This window comes from Bison bison, unplaced genomic scaffold (assembly GCF_000754665.1).
Source record: "Bison bison bison isolate TAMUID 2011002044 unplaced genomic scaffold, Bison_UMD1.0 scf7180017864177, whole genome shotgun sequence".
In the NCBI taxonomy this organism is placed as follows: Eukaryota; Metazoa; Chordata; class Mammalia; order Artiodactyla; family Bovidae; genus Bison; species Bison bison.
The window spans coordinates 893,614-910,562 of NW_011494749.1; the positions used below are offsets into that span (position 1 = coordinate 893,614).

The following is a 16,949-nucleotide window of genomic DNA, read 5'->3' on the forward strand; positions in this document are numbered from 1 at the left end:
GATCTATTAGTGTCTTCTTTGATTTCTTTCACCAGTGTTTTATAGTTTTCTATATATAGGTCTTTAGTTTCTTTAGGTAGATATATTCCTAAGTATTTTATTCTTTCCGTTGCAATGGTGAATGGAATTGTTTCCTTAATTTCTCTTTCTGTTTTCTCATTATTAGTGTATAGGAATGCAAGGGATTTCTGTGTGTTGATTTTATATCCTGCAACTTTACTATAGTCATTGATTATTTCTAGTAATTTTCTGGTGGATAGACCTAATGATTTTAAACAAATATTTGTTGGAGGTTATTTTATCCTATTGAGTCTTCATTTTGGAATTGTACTATAAATACAGACAGATAGGAATTTTATTAAGTAAAACAAAGGTCAGATCTAGAAAGAAAGGTGAACAGAGTTCTAAAATGGTGGAAAAAGCCACGAAAAAGAGAACTAATAATGGGAGAGAATTAGGAGCCATAGATAGTTCTGGTAGAGATGTAGCCATAGAGCTTGGCACAGAGAGATGACGTTGCCATGGAAGGTGACATGTGCCCAACTCTAATTGTTTCAGGGCCGGGTTCCAGAGGAGACCCTGATAAGATGATAAGACGAGGTCTACAACTGGGGTGAACTGGGGAGTTCATGCTTCATGAAGAGGCTTTTAAATCCAAGACATTTTAAAATTTCATAAAATATTTAAAACATAAAAAGTATATATATAGAATACATATATATATAGAATCTAAATAGTAATAGTATAAAAATTTCACAAGGTATCCCAAGCTTGTGATATCACAAGCTAGGTGATAACACCTAGCTTAAGTAGTGTAGTGCACCCATAGCGTTGAAGCCTCTTGCTTATCCTAGTTCCCTCCTCCCACCTTCTAATTATTGCCCTATGTTTAATATTAATCTTTTGTCTTGCTTTTACCAAGATTTTACTACCTATTTATATATTATATTTTCTTTTATTAATACATGATTATGAATATTATATAGTCCTATATATATTATACAAATTTACTACAATGTATTAAAGCATTCTCCTATTGATGAACTTCTTTTTTCTATATAAGTAATGCCAATGTGAAATGCTTGTTATTCTTGTTATGTTATTAGATATAACTTCTAAGGCATATGTCTAAGAGTTTATGATAAACAGAAAAGTAGCCTAGTCATAAAATATATGCATCTTCAACTTTACTAGGTGATGTCAAGTAGATTTTCAGTTTACACTCCCACCCACCAATAAATTATGAGAATTGTAGTGCATCACTATAACTTGCTATTATCAGATTTAAAAAATTTGCAGAATATCAAATGGTGTCTCATGTGGTTTCATCTCGCATTTTCCTGATTACTAATGTAATTGGGCATCTTTTTACATGTTTATAAGCCATTCACTTCCACCCCTGCTATGAAATGCATTTTCATGCCATTTGTTCAGTTTTATGTGGGGTTGTTTGTCTTTCCCCAAATGATTTTTGGGAATTCTTTAAATTTTCTAAATATGAATAATTTACTGGTTATACACAATTCTGAAACTTAAAATATAACCCTCTCCTGAATGGTGAGGGGAGACATCCACTCTGCTAGATAACTGGATGTCCACATGCAGAAGAACAAAATTTGACGCAGTACCTCATACTATATGCAAAAATTAGCTTAAAATGGATTAAAGAGCTACATGCGAGAGTTAAACAATAAAACTCTTAGAATAAAACCTAGGTGTAAATCTTTGTGATCTTGAGTAAAGTAGATAAATTGGATTTTGACACTTTGACACACAAATTTGAAACTTGTGTGTGTCAAGGATGCCAACAAGAAAGTTAGAAGACAACCTGTAGAGTGGGAAAAATATTTGCAAATAATTTTATTTGTTAAGGGCCTTGTATCTAGAATATATAAGGAACTTTTACAACTCACTAATAAAAGGATATAACCAAATTAAAAAACAGACAAAGAATCTGAATAGATATTCCTCCAAAAAACATGAATATAAACAATAAGTGGATGAAAAGATGCTTAGCATCTTTAGCTGTTGCTGCTGCTGCTAAGTCGCTTCAGTCATGTCTGACTCTGTGCGACTCCATAGACGGCAGCCCACCAGGCTCCCCCATCCCTGGAATACTCCAGGCAAGAATACTGGAGTGGGTTGCCATTTCCTTCTCCAATGCATGAAACTGAAAAAGTGAAAGTGAAGTCGCTCAGTTGTGTCCGACTCTTAGCGTCCCCGTGGACTGCAGCCCACCAGGCTCCTCCGTCCATGGGATTTTCCAGGCAAGAGTACTGGAGTGGGGTGCCATTGCCTTCTCCCTTTAGCTGTTAGGAACATGCAAATCAAAATCACAATGAGGAAGTACTGCACACTCAGTAAGATGGCTATAATTTAAAAAAAAATAGGTGATAACTAGTGTTGATGAGGATTCAGAAAAAATGGATCTCTCCTACAGACTGTTGATGGGAATGTAAACTGGTCTGGCCCCTTTGGAAAAAGATGTCTAGTTTCTCGAAAGGGTAAACATAGAATTTCCATATGACTCCACAGTTCCTCTCTTGGACATTGTCTTAGTCAGCTCAGGCTGCTTTAACAAGATACCATGAGCGGATAACTTAAACAACAGGCATTTATTTCTCACAGTTCTGGCAGCTGGGAAGATCAAGATTACAGGGTCAAGTGATTTGGTTCCTGGTGAGAACCCTCTTCCTGATTTGTAGAAAGCAGTCTTCTCAGTCTGCTCTCTCATGCAGGAGAGAGCAAGCTCTGGTCTCTCCTCCTCCTGTTATAAGGACACTAATCCCATCATGGGGGTCCCACTGTCATGACCTTAGCTAAACCTGATTACTTCCTAAAGATGCTACCTCTGAATACCATTGCAATGAGGGTGAGGGTTTCAACATGAGTTTGGGGCAAGGGCAAGGAGACACAGACATTCAGTCCATTATGGGCATTTAGTGAAGAAAAGTAAAAACTGTGTCCGGACAAAAATTGTGTGTGAATGTTCATAGCAGTATGATTCATAATAGCCAAAAAGTGGAAACAACTCACATGTCTATAAACGGATAAATAAAATGTGGTTTATCCATGCAATGGACTGTTATTCAGCTGTTTAAAGTAATGAAATATACATGCTATAACATGGATGAACTTTGAAAGAAGCCACATATTGTATGATTAGATTTATATGGTTGTGTCCAGAATAGGCAGAAAACAGGCAAGTGATGGCCTAGGCTGAGGGAGGTGAGAGGCACAGGGAAGGGAGTGTCTGGCAGTGGGTAAAGCTTTTCTGAGGGGGGCAGATTAAAATGTTCCAAAACTCACTGCGGTGGTGGGTTTTGCACATAGCTGTGAATATCCTAAAAACCATTGACTTGTACACTTTGAATGTATAAATTGTATGGTGTGTGAGTCATAGCTCAATAAAGCCGTTATTTTATTTTATTTTTTAAATTTTATTTTATTTTTAAACTTTACAATATTGTATTAGTTTTGCCAAATATCGAAATGAATCCGCCACAGGTATACCTGTGTTCCCCATCCTGAACCATCCTCCCTCCTCCCTCCCCATACCCTCCTTCTGGATCGTCCCAGTGCACCAGCCCCAAGCATCCAGTAGCGCATGGCATATGGGCCTGGGATTTGCTAACCCAGATATAGGATGCCTAGGAGGAATGATCCAGAATGAATGCTGTAAATGGATCCAGGAAGTCAGGGCAGAGACATGGGTTCTGCCTTAACTGGAAATGGAGAACAGGCTGGATAAGCTTGGATAATCTCTTTTTTCATTCAGAAACCTCTAGTATAAAATTCAGTTGAGTTGGATGTCTTTGTGGGAACTGTTCTGCTGTGCACAGATTTGTAAATGTGTTTTTAAACTGGTGTTATTTTGGTGGGTTTTGTTTTGTTTTGCATTTTTTAGTTATCAAATGCTTGTTGGAAAATCTTGAGGAAGAAGTATCTCGGGCTGAAAATTCTCTGCTTCAGGCAGCAGCGTCATTTCCAATGTATGGGCGGGTCCACTGTATAACAGGAGCTTTGCGAAAGCTGCCTCTGAAGTAAGTATATCCCCCTGTCGTCTCCTGAATACTCACTTCTGAGCTTTAAACTCCTGTTGGAATGTGTCTTGGGAAAGGAACATATTGCCTTAAAGATAATTAAAAATGAAAACATATATACATATACTTTGTGTCTTACATATTTCATGGATGGCATGATTTTGAAACCCAAATTCCTTTGATCCCTTTTGTCTGTTTCCATCTTGAAAATGTGGTTTTGGCTTTTCGTATAAATTCCTCTCACATCCTTGTTGCAGCAGCCTGCAGTTGGTGAGTGAGTGGAGACCCGTGGTGGAGAAGCTCCTTGTGACCTCCTATAGGCTCTCGGCCGTGGTGTCTCCAGTCATTCAGAGCTCCTCCCCAGAAGGCCTCATCCCCAATGACACTGATGCAGGTCAGTAAACGGAAAAAGCTAGAATTACTGTGTTTTTTCCCTTACTCATTTCTTCAGAGAGATAGGTTAAATGGGGGACAAAGACATTATTATTATGACTGGTGATATTTCCGCCTATTGGGTAATGTTTTTTAACTATAAAAAAATTACCTAGGTAAATAAATAGTCAGGTGGTCAGCAAGGTGCTTCCTTCTCCGGGGTAAATTGGATTTTATAATATTGTCATTTCAGAATACAGCCTATCAGGTTTGTATTCTGGTTGGGACTGGGGAAGCGGGCCGTATAAATTAGAGAGCAGTTGATGGGGTTCAGTAGAGAAGGCAGCTTGTTGGGAATCTGGGATAGGCAAAGACCACTGGACACAAAGGCCATTTAAATGAAAAAAAAAAAAAAAATTGGAAGAGACGCTCAGAATGTCCAGAATTGAACTCATGAAATTTCATCTTTCTTTCCCTCCCCTCTTTTATCTTTGCAAACTGTTCTACCAGAGACCTGTTTGTGCAAGTCAGGAGCTAGGGCTGCCCGACATCTCCCCTTTACTCCTATCTAGCCTATCTCCACGTTCTTTCAGTGGTGCCCCTTAAATATCTGCTACATCTCTTCTTCTTTTATCTGCATCTTCTTACCTTACTGCAGGCTTTTATCCTCTCTTGTTTCCCCACATCTACTCTCATCTCCTTCCATTTCCTTTTTACTACGTCCAAAGTAATCTTTTCTAGTCATATCATTTATCATGTTACGCATTATCTTTACTTAAGCCTTGTGCTCTGCCCATCCCCCTTCCTGTTTATTTAAAACATGTTAGTGGCTAGGTTCTATAATAATTTCATTCCTATTGCCCTGCCAGTCTTGTCTGTTAGCACTCTCCCCTTCCCATAGATTTCTCCTTCATTGGAGTTGTTGCAATTTAACCGGGAGTTTTGTCTATGATTTCCTCCCGTGCACTCGGCACAATGCCTGGTAGAAGTAGATATCCAATGAATAGTTGTCATAATGAATAAACAATTACTGCAAGTATAGGAACTAAATTCAACGCCTGCAATGTCCTAGTGGCATATGTATGCAACAGTCCCCTCTTATCTTAGGGGTAGATGTTCGAAGACCCCCAGTGGATGCCTGACAATGCAGATAGTACCCATACTTATGATAACATGTTTTTTCCTAAACATACACACTTATAAAATTTAACTTACAAATTAGGCACAGTAAGAGGTTAACAGTGATAACCAGTAATAGTAAGCGTTAGTCACTCAGTCGTGTCCAACTCTTTGCAACCCCATGAACTGTAGGCCGCTAGGCTCTGCTGACCATGGCATTTCCCAGAAAGAATACTGGAGTGAGTTGTCATTCCTTTCCCTGGGGGATCTTCCCGACTCAGGGATTGAACCCAGGTCTCCTGCATTGTAGGCAGATTCTTTACCACCTGAGCCACCAGGGAAACCCCAAACCAATAATAATATAAAACAATTATAGCAGCATACTGTAGTAAAAGTTAGGTGGACGTGGTCTCTCTTTCTCTCAAAATATCTTACTGTACTGAGCTCACCCCTTCTTCTTATGATAATGTGAGATGATAGAATGCCTGTGTGATGAGGTGAAGTGAGATGAATGGCATACGCATTGTGACTCACTGTTTGTTCAGTTCAGTCGCTCAGTCGTGTCCGACTCTTTGCGACCCCATGAATCGCAGCACACCAGGCCTCCCTGTCCATCACCAACTCCTGGAGTTCACTCAGACTCATGTCCATCGAGTCAGTGATGCCATCTCATCCTCTGTCGTCCCCTTCTCCTCCTGCCCCCAATCCCTCCCAGCATCAGAGTCTTTTCCAATGAGTCAACTCTTCGCCGAGGTGGCCAAAATATTGGAGTTTCAGCTTTAGCATCAGTCCTTCCAATGAACACCCAGGGCTGATCTCCTTTAGAATGGACTGGTTGGATCTCCTTGCAGTCCAAGGGACTCTCAAGAGTCTTCTCTAACACCACAGTTCAAAAGCATCAATTCTTTGGTGCTCAGCTTTCTTCACAGTCCAACTCTCACATCCATACATGACCACTGGAAAAACCATAGCCTTGACTAGATGGACCTTTGTTGGCAAAGTAATGTCCCTGCTTTTGAATATGCTATCTGGGTTGGTCATAACTTTCCTTCTATCACGATTGACCACCTGGTGATACTTTAGAAGAGGATTACCTGTATCAGTGTTCCTGGATCATCAAGCCCTGAAAATGTTGATGGTTGGACGTCAGCTTGCAGATGATGTTGATGGTTGATTATCCTAGGTGGAATGGAGAGGGCCAGCGTGAGATTTCATCATTCTATTAAGGATGGCATGCAATTTCAAACTTGTAATTTCTTTATTTTTGATATTTTCCATATAATATTTTCAGATCATGTTGACCAAGGATAACTGAAACCTGGATAAGGGAGGGGATTACTGGACCCATACTACAACAGGCCAGAAGTGTTAAGGATATATACTAACAAAGTGTTTTTTTGAACACTTAGAAAATCATGAAGTAGATTTGTATTTCATGTTGAAATAAAGTTGGTGAGTGCATTTTGGAACACAGATGAGAGGCTTATATTAAAAATACACTGAGTATATCATAAACACACACTGAATTATATAATACTTTGCACTGATAATGAACCTAGAATTGTGTGCTTGCATAGAAAATGTTATGTTTTGTTCTTTACTGAAAATGAGCTGGCAGGTTGGTGATGGTTTATGATGTATGTGTGTGTGCTCGGTCATTGTCCGACTCTTTGCGACCCCATGGACTATAGCCTGCCAGGCGCCTCTGTCCATGGGATTTCCCAGGCAAGAATACTGGAGTGGGTTGCCATTTCCTTTGTCAGGGTATCTTCCTCACCCAGGGATTGATCCCACGTCTCTTGCATCTCTTGCATTGTCAGGCGCGTTCTTTACCAGCTGATAAACCAGTGAAGCCCCAGTTTATGATACTAATAAGATATAGATTTATTTTGGCTGATAGACTAAATACTAAAACTTTTTGGTTTAGTTTTCCTACTTAAGCAGTGCATAGGAATAAAGACCATCCAGTCTGATAGCTAATATTTGGATCAGGCAAGTACCAATATATTTTGGATGAGAAATTTGGAATGTTTGTCACCAATTATGGGTAGGGCCTTCAGAGTATGCCAAAATTCTGTTTGTATTAAAGTTTTTAAATATCTTCAACTTAAAAACTGTCTATAGTTCACTGACTTTTCCTTAATTTTGCATTTTCTTTTTTCCTCTGATTGTCTCCATTTTTCTTGTATCTTCCCCATGTTATCTACTGTGCATTCTGAATTTTTTGGTAAAAGTCTCCCCTGAATGCCACAAAAATGAATGAGTGGGGCTCTTAAAATTTTATTCTGGTTATCCCTCTGTTTTTTCTTAGTCTTTCTGTGGTTTGTTTTGGGGCCAGTGCTGTTTTTTTTTCATGGCCATCAAAATTTGTTTTGGGCAAAATTTCACGGAAGCCACGAGTGAACATAAGATGTTGGCTGAATCACTACAAGAGCAGTTTGGGTCTTTGTATTTCCTATAAAACTTAAAATATGAGTATGTGTAATAGGTATACAGTAAATACTCATTCTTTTGATTTGTTAATTGGTTTCCTGTTACCTGTTGTTATTTTCCTTAAAAAAATCTGAGCCTGGCTAGCACTTTATTACCTAGTCATCCATAAATTCCTTCAGCCCATGTTACTGAACCTCTATGAGGCAGTTTCTATTCTAGGCATTAGCAACTCAACAGTGAACAAAGTCTTGCATTCATGGAGTTTACATTCCCTAGTCCAGTGAGTGCTTACAAAATAAAAATGAAGTTAAATATAATAGTAGGACTGTAAGTCTTACTTAGAAAGCAGTATATTGCATATGCATCTCAAAGTCAGCTATGGAGTTTTTATAATATTCCTGGGCTAGAAAAGATTGTTTTTGTAGGTGATGGGGTTTCTTACCTGTTTAAAGAAAATTCATTGAAGTATATTGCTCTTCCTTCATCTGTTTGAGTGCTGTGTTTAAGATTCTTAGACAACACTAAGAAAAGCCACGTCAGATGGCAGCTTTTGTCTGTGGACAGTTTCTGTTGTGTTTTTTGGTCCAGTCTTCACCCTACTTAAAATATTCACCGTATTTTCAAAGTACATTCAAGTATCATGAAGACTTTATATAAGTAATTTTTACATTATCCACCCTGCAAGTCCCTTCTTATAGTGCTAATCAGCACATGTATATCTGTGATGGATTCATTTTGATATTTGGCAAAACTAATACAATTATGTAAAGTTTAAAAATAAAATAAAAAAAAAAAAAGAATTAAAAGCTACAAAATTTTTGAGGGCAAATGACCCTCAAGGGATACCTGCATCTGATATGGAACTGGGGTTTTATGTAATCTTGTCTTTCTCCCTTAGAGTCAGCAAGCCGCTTGCACAGGATTCTGAATGAGATTCAGCCACGAGATACTAACGATTATTTCAGTCGAGCCAAAATATTGAAAGAATGTGGTAGCTTTGATTTAGAGGACTTGAGTGCCAGTGTACCGAATATTGATACTTCTGCAGAAATCAAAGGTATATGTAAAATCAGTACTGGAGTCAATATTTAAGGGACAAAATGTGCAAAATGCTCTTTTCCTGTAGTAAATCAGGGGCTGCAGATGTATGCAGGACTGTGGAGAAAATAAGGTCTTTTTTGAGCTTATAATGATTTATTTTGGGGAATGAGTTTATAAAACTTTTACCAGAAATTGGTGTGCCCCAGTCCAGCGTATAAGGTGCTTCAACAAAAAGCCTTTGAGTCCTGAAACCTCTCTTGACAGCCAGGTGATGTAGAACAGTGATGCACAGTGAACTTGGGTTTGGGCAGCAGTCCGCTTCTCCCAGCAGTATGGTCTGATGCTGTGAGCGTCCTTACAGTCAGGCAGCCTTTTAAAGGAAACAAATTTGTGACTTATTAAAATGTGAGCTTTACATAATTGTATTAGTTTTGCAATTATGTAAAGTTTAAAAATAAAATAAAATAAAATAAAAATTGCAAAAATAAATAAATAAATAAATAAAATGTGAGCGACTCTTTTGCACCAGGACTTCAGAATTTGAATTCTTACTGTTTGTTTTCTCAGTTATTCTTTTATAATTTTCTTCAATGCTATAAAAAGTTATCAGAAGCAGTAATATCTTATTGGTTTAGAACATATTCTACATTCTCCACTAGATGGGGATATTGTCTTGTAAAAATTTCTCTGTTTTTTAAAAAATTATATAAATGTATGCTTGTTGTAATCGTTTCAAATAATTCAGAGGTAAATGCAAGCTAAAAACAAATTAATTTTATTTTTTTTCCCATTTCCTTATTTCCTCTCCAATCCTACTTCTTCCCTTCTTAGTGTATATGTTTCAGACCTATTTGCTGTATTTAAGTGTATGTATTGACACATTATCCTTTGAGTTTAGCAGACTTTTAAAAGACAAAGGGGATTATGTTAAAGAGATTATTTTGTTAACTTACCTTTTAAATTTAATAGTTTGTTTTGGATTTTTTTTTTTAATGTCAGTACAAAAATATTCCTAAAGCTAGAAAAAGAGAGTAAAGATTATAGCTAATTGACTATGGAATTTAAGTATATTTAAAAAGATAATTTGTATATTCCTTTGAAAGGAAAGTCGTATCCTGTTATTCTACTGACGTAGCAACCACCCCCACTGAAACAAATAGTAAAGTATATTTATTATAGTCGTATTTTATGGATGACTGAAAGGTGGAAAGAGTTGATTCCATTAATTTCCAAAAGTTAGGGTTTGGTTTTAGAAGACTACTGTTTTTATTTTACCTTGAATATGGCTATATTAAAGAAAATACTTAGAGGGTGATTCCGGCCCATAGCACATGCCGGACAAGTGTTAGTTATTTTCTCCTGAATAAATATAGTATATGACAGATTGGTTTGTTCAAACAGATTATTCTTGGGGAAATTATGAACAAGCTTGTTCTAAGAAACCTGGGATGTGAGTAATCAAGTGTCTAGTGTTGCAATAGTTGTTTTATTTTTTTAAGGTAAAGAAGGAAAAACATGTGACGTAACTGCTCAGATGGTGCTGGTGTGTTGCTGGAGAAGCATGAAGGAAGTTGCTTTACTCTTAGGCTCGCTGTGCCAGCTTCTACCCATGCGGTCTGTGCCAGAGTCCCCCGATGGACTGTTGACGGTGGAGCAGGTAGGGTAGGCGTTGATCCCGCTTGGTATAATCTCTGGTCAAAGCATATATCCCAAACTTTTATTTATAACCCAACTTAAACAAATTTTTTTGGAAACATTTTTCTTGAATAAAATCTTAACAGATGTCAGCTGAAGAAGGTTCACTAATGTGTAGAAACTGGACCTTGCAATACATTTCCAAACTTTGGCATTTTTAGAAATGTTTTTATTTTTCTAAGTTATATACATAATTTTAGCTCTTACCTCACTTTTAACTTCAGTATTATCGTTTGAATTTTTGTTTCTCCATTGAATACACACAAACTTCAAATTTAAATGAAATCGTCTCTTTAGGAAAACTCCACAAACCTCTTAAATTTTGGAAAGAAAAAAATATATACATATATAGGTTAATTATGGATCTCATGGTTCTCTCTGCATTGATGATAAAGTTATATAGTTACTTTGGTTTTTTTGGCTGACTTTTATTTTAAGACCACAAAGTTAGTTCACCATCTGGGACTGTTCAAGGGACTTGAGTGCAGTGTTTACAAGAAATTAGCTTACCACAAGCATTTCATTTGGAAATATTTTAGATTTATTAGATTTCTGTTTTTAATTGATTCCCTCTTCCTTTCCATATGGTTTCAACAAATCCATTTCCCACCATTTTCCAGCAAAGATATATAACATGTACTTTCATTTTTAACCTTTTTCAAATAAAGATAATTTTTCCCGTAGGGTGTTACGACATCTAAGAACAAAACAAATATTGTAGTATGCTAATGCTGATTATTTCTATAATAACCATGTGACCAGTACCATGGAAATAATGCTAATATTTTTATTCTCACACTCGCTGTGGCTAATGTGCTCGCATCTGGTTAACAGCTGGGCATGTGATGTTGCAAGGCTCTGAGATGGAGAGCGGTGAAGGGGAGCAGGACGCTGCCGGCTTCATCATGTTCTGTATTCTCTTCCAAATCAAACAGGCGTTAGTGTCCCAGCGTTCCTTGCAGTCCTTGCTGGTTACTGGCTAGAGTGCCAATGCCAACATCTTTGCTGAGGAATCCAGCTATGATTAATGATTACTTCACTGATGTTCACCATCTCACTAAGAAGTAAACATGGGCTAGAGAGCCCCTTGACTTCTCAGCTTTTCAAGGACAAGTTAAAACATCTAGTTTTGGGGTTTGTTGGCCTGTGTTTTAAAAAAAGAAAATTAAGGGAAACATTGTTTTACTTTTACTGTAACTGAGAAAGACCTGAAAGCTTCCTGTGAAAATCATTTTGACTTGACACCTTTTGTAGGACATCCAAGTCTTACGAAGTCATGTGGGATATCCAGGTTAAAACTGGGAATTCAGTTCAGCTCAGTTCAGTTCAGTCGCTCAGTCGTGTCTGACTCTTTGCGACCCCATGAATCGCAGCACGCCAGGCCTCCCTGTCCATCACCAACTCCTGGAGTTCACTCAGACTCAACGTCCATCGAGTCAGTGATGCCATCCAGCCATCTCATCCTCTGTCGTCCCCTTCTTCTCCTGCCCCCAATCCCTCCCAGCATCAGAGTCTTTTCCAATGAGTCAACTCTGCGTATGAGGTGGCCAAAATACTGGAGTTTCAGCTTTAGCATCATTCCTTCCAAAGAAATCTCCTTCAGAATGGACTGGTTGGATCTCCTTGCAGTTCAAGGGACTCTCAAGAGTCTTCTCCAACACCACAGTTCAAAAGCATCAATTCTTCAGTGCTCAGCCTTCTTCACAGTCCAACTCTCTCATCCATACAAAATTGGAAAATAATGTAAAATAGACAAAATGTGACAACAACAACAAAGAGAGGTCGTTACAAACCAAAGAACTCTTCTAATAACTGTTTTCTTGAATAAGAAATAGAATCCTGTTTTTCTGTGAAATATTCATTTCCATTCTAATGAGGTCTGGTCATTTCTCCATGTCGCCATTCACATGGCAACCCCACAAATATTTAATTGACTGAGTGAGTGACCAAGAGTGTGTGTGATAGCACTTTTCTGACATTGAAACCCTGCCCTCTTTGGAAAACTTGAATCTTGATCACCTTCAATTTTACTAAAAATATTTTAATTTTTCTAAAAAAATTTAAAAATGCTTCTGAAAGTGTGGGAGCATATAGACAATGAACTCGTAAAGTCAACAAGAAATTAATGTTATTTGTATTATAGAGGATTCCTGCTTTTAAACGTAAAATTTTGTTCCATGAAATTCCTTTAAACATACTCCCATGTACTTAGTACTTTTAAGAGTTAAAAATATAAACAACAGAGAAGAATGTAGTTTGCGTTGGAGTGGCAGGACCAGGCCTAGGGAGTCTACCTTCCTTCCGAGGGCATAGATGCCCTAGTATCACCAGATCTTCTGGGCACATAGTGGCAGAGCTACAGATTTAAGAATCGACAGTGTAGGTGAATGTTACCGCAAGAGACCTGCAGAGACAAAGGTGACTTGCAGACAGAATGCTCCCTGTGTGAGGTGAAAATTGGGAATTTGGATTTCTTACTCCTGAGAATCATAAAAACCATGATCTGCTTTTCTCTCAATGGATGAGGGAAGCTGTTCTATAGATCCTGAAATATTGATGTTCAGCCTGATGCTTTTCTTGTTCCCCACTCACCCTTCACTCCTGAAAAAGTAATAGGATTCCATTACAACTGGGAATTTGAGGTCTCACATGTAAATGGAGGGCTGGATTTCTTTTGGAAACTCAGCTCCTTGAAGCCCATCCTGATTTGACAGCCCTTGGACAACTTCAATCCCCCATGCATAAAGATGCTTTTAACAGGCCAGCAGGTAGTGAAACTCCAATTTGGGGATTTTTGCTGCTGTTCGAGGAGAGGAGCTGGTGCTTGTTTATAATTCTGAGTATATAATTCACAGACTCCTCGTTGGAAGGATCACAGAGATGATATTATCCAGCTCCCTTGCACAAGGGGAGACTGAAGGCTTTGGATGTTACCTCGTTTGCCCAAGATCACAAAGCTGGTGTGTGGCAACTCTGGGATAGGAACCCGATTCTTTTGCTTCCCAGCCTCTGTTCCAGCACGACACAGTGCCACCTTTGTTCTGCATGGCTCATTTAATCTTTCTTTAAATTTAATTTTCTCAGCTTCCCATAGCCAACCAGATTTTTGCAAGTAGTGGATAGTCAGGTAACTTGCCACTGAACTTTTTAGCAAATGCGCCTTCCCTCGATGACTGCGTATGAAGCAGTGTGTCCTCCACGACTTCAGCAAGAGGAAAATGTGTTCATTCAGAGGCACGTCTGACCTTCCTCCTGCGCTGTAATCATGAAATGAAAGGTTCTTTTCATAAGGTCCCTGTCCGAGAGGCAGAGATAAAACCAGCTTTGAGGGATGTAAGTCGAGACCCTCAAAGAGTGAGCAGTGCATGCAACCTTATCTTACCACTTCCTGACTAGTTTGTGTCTGGGCTTTAAGCTGGAAGCTTTGCTTGATACACTGTTGGTCCTCTTTCCATGGGATATTGGATACCCAGTACCCACTGATTTTCTTAAACAACTTCCTGTATCTGGGCCATCAGTTCATCTCTTTATATACTTCTCCTAATATTCCTAAGAAGAAGCTTCTGGGTAGAATTTTTTTTTTTAATATCTGCTTTCCCCTTTCTAGTAATTATTGCCCCAGAAATCACATGAATAAAAATAATTACCTGTTTGAACTATTAGACATGGGCAATTAAAAAAACTCCTACTTTAGATGCTGTTGTAATTTTCATACACATTTCCTCAGTGCCTTTTGTCTCTGTTTCAGTTTTTGTTAATGATCTACAAATGGGATATATGTTTATTAGTATTCATCTGTCTTCAAGAGATTGCTTCTGTATTTTCTTCTACCAAAGTTTAGTTTTTAGAAATCAGTTCAAAGTATTTATTGAACTGTACTGAATGCAGGCTGCACGGTTATGTTACTGGGATGTGAGGTTGAGCGTGGAATCACATCATTTAGTCAACTATATATTGACTGCCTTACTACATGAGTTGTGGCAACATTAAGAAATATAATATGTGGTTCTCTGACTTCAAAGGGCTTAGAAGTGCAGTAAGAGATTCAAGACGGAATTTCATTTCAGAAAGTCAGACTGAAGGGCAACTGTTGAAGTGGCACACGGTTAAGAATTTGCCAGAAGACAAAGAATAAACGTTCTGATGGGAGGATACCTGAATACCAGGAAACCATCATCTTTGTTATCATTATGTAGGAGGACAGTGTTTGGGCTTTGAAGAAATCCCAGGTGTTAGTAAGAAATCACAATGGTAGAGAATGTCCAGTGTAAAACGTTATCTGACTATACTACAAACTTTTATGAACTATTCTATTTAACCAAAGTGGAATTAGAAATTCCTCTTGACATCCCTAAGGTTATAAGAAGTGGCTGTGTCTTAAAGTAAAATTGAAGGTTTGAATGAATGTGTATGTTAATCACTCTGTCATGTCTGACTCTTTGCGACCCCATGAACTGTAGCCCACCAGCAAAAATACTGGAGTGGGTAGCCATTTCCTTCTCCAGGGTATCTTCCTGACCCAGGAATCGAAACCAGGTCTCCCACATTGCAGGTAGATTCTTTACCATCTGAGCCACCAAGGAAACCCTAAGAATACTAGAGTGGGTAGCCATTCCCTTCTTCAGGGGATCTTCCTGACCCAGGGATCAAACTTGGGTCTCTCACATTGCGGGCAGATTCTTTACCATCTGAGCCACCAGAGAAGGTTTAGGGAAATTAATTAAGGTTTTAGGGATTAAGTCTCACTACCTCATGACACAAAATAAAAACAAAAATTGACATTTAGCAATATTGCTTGCTACTCTCTGCCAGGTACTCTGCTAAATGCTTATATGCATAATCTCATTTATTTCTTAGAATAATCCTGTGAAGTAGGTTCTAGTTTTATCCCCATTTCACAGAGCAGGGAACTCTGTTACATAATTAGCTTGTATTGATAAGGAAGCTGAGTAGGGCTCCTAAACCCAGACTTCTTGTCTCCAGAATCCCAGATCTTGACCACTGCACATGCTCTTTGTAGAAATGTCCCACCTGTATACTTGAATCTGTTTTGGCCTTTCTAACTTGTAGTGAAGGGAATTAGCTTTTTGTTTTTTATTGTATTTCTCTCTACTATTTAAAGAACAAATGAAAAATGTGTTTACATTTGTCCTTTGTGGAGTTCATGCTTTAGATGAACATTTATGTTGCTCCTCTGTTTAGTCCGTAGTTACATTATAGGTGCCTAGAGACGTGGCATGTCCCCTGTGGAAATTTACACCCTGTAAATCCATAAAGCATGTTAATTTGTCTATAGAAGTAGGTTTTATGGAAAGTTAGAACCAGAATATACTAAACTTTAAAAGATAGTGTTGCTCATCACTAAGTTGTGTCCGACTTTTTGCTACCCCATGGACTGCAGCACATCAGGCTTCCCTGTCGTTCCCTATCTCCCACAGTTTGCTCAAATTCAGGTCCATTGAGTCAGTGATGCAATCCAGCCATCTCCTCCTCTGTCATCCCCCTCTCTTCCTGCCTTCAATCTTTCCCAGCATCAGGGTCTTTTCCAGTGAGTTGGCTGTTTGCCTCAGGTGGCCAAAGTATTGGAGCTTCAGTTTTAGCCATCAGTCCTCTCAATGAATATTCAGGGTTGATTTCCTTTAGGATTGACTGTTTTGACCTCCTTGCTGTCCAAGGGACTCTCAAGAGTCTTCTCCAGCACCACAGTTCAAAAGCATCAGTTCTTTGGCACTCAGCCTTCTATGATCCAACTCTCACATCCATACAGGACTACTGGAAAAACCATAGCTTTGACTATATGGACCTTTGTTGGCAAAGTGATGTCTATCCTTTTAAACACACTGTCTAGGTTTATCATAGCTTTTCATTGGTGACCAAAACCATTCCCCAAAGAGCTAGTGACTAGAATTTAATTTTAAGACTAGAAATAAGTGGCCTTTGAAAAAATTTTTATTGATACTTTAATTCCCTTTCAAAAAGTCTAAGATATGTATTATTTATTAAGAAAATGTTTTATAAAGACATCATCCATGAGAAAAGAAATGTTTTGAGGCTTTCTTGGTGGCTCAGTGGTAAAGAATCCTCCTGCACTGCAGGAGACACAGGTTTGACCCCGGTCTGGTAAGATCCCACATGCCATGGAGCAGCTAAGCCCATATGCCATGATTATTGAGCCTGTGCTCTAAAGCCTGGGAGCCGCAACCGATGAAGCCTGCGTGCCCTAGAGCCTGTCCTCCCCAACAAGAG

At 38.5% G+C, this 16,949-nt stretch overlaps 1 protein-coding gene across 1 annotated transcript in view; it reads left to right on the forward strand.

The window, feature by feature from the left end:
• The window catches only part of THADA (thyroid adenoma associated), a 333,765-nt gene that overhangs the window by 44,167 nt on the left and 272,649 nt on the right, over positions 1 to 16,949 (forward strand). Inside the window, exons 18-21 of the mRNA XM_010842320.1 lie at positions 3,908 to 4,043; positions 4,301 to 4,437; positions 8,866 to 9,024; positions 10,508 to 10,665. Coding sequence (XP_010840622.1) covers positions 3,908 to 4,043; positions 4,301 to 4,437; positions 8,866 to 9,024; positions 10,508 to 10,665 — 590 coding nt within the window. The remainder of the gene's footprint in view (positions 1 to 3,907; positions 4,044 to 4,300; positions 4,438 to 8,865; positions 9,025 to 10,507; positions 10,666 to 16,949) is intronic.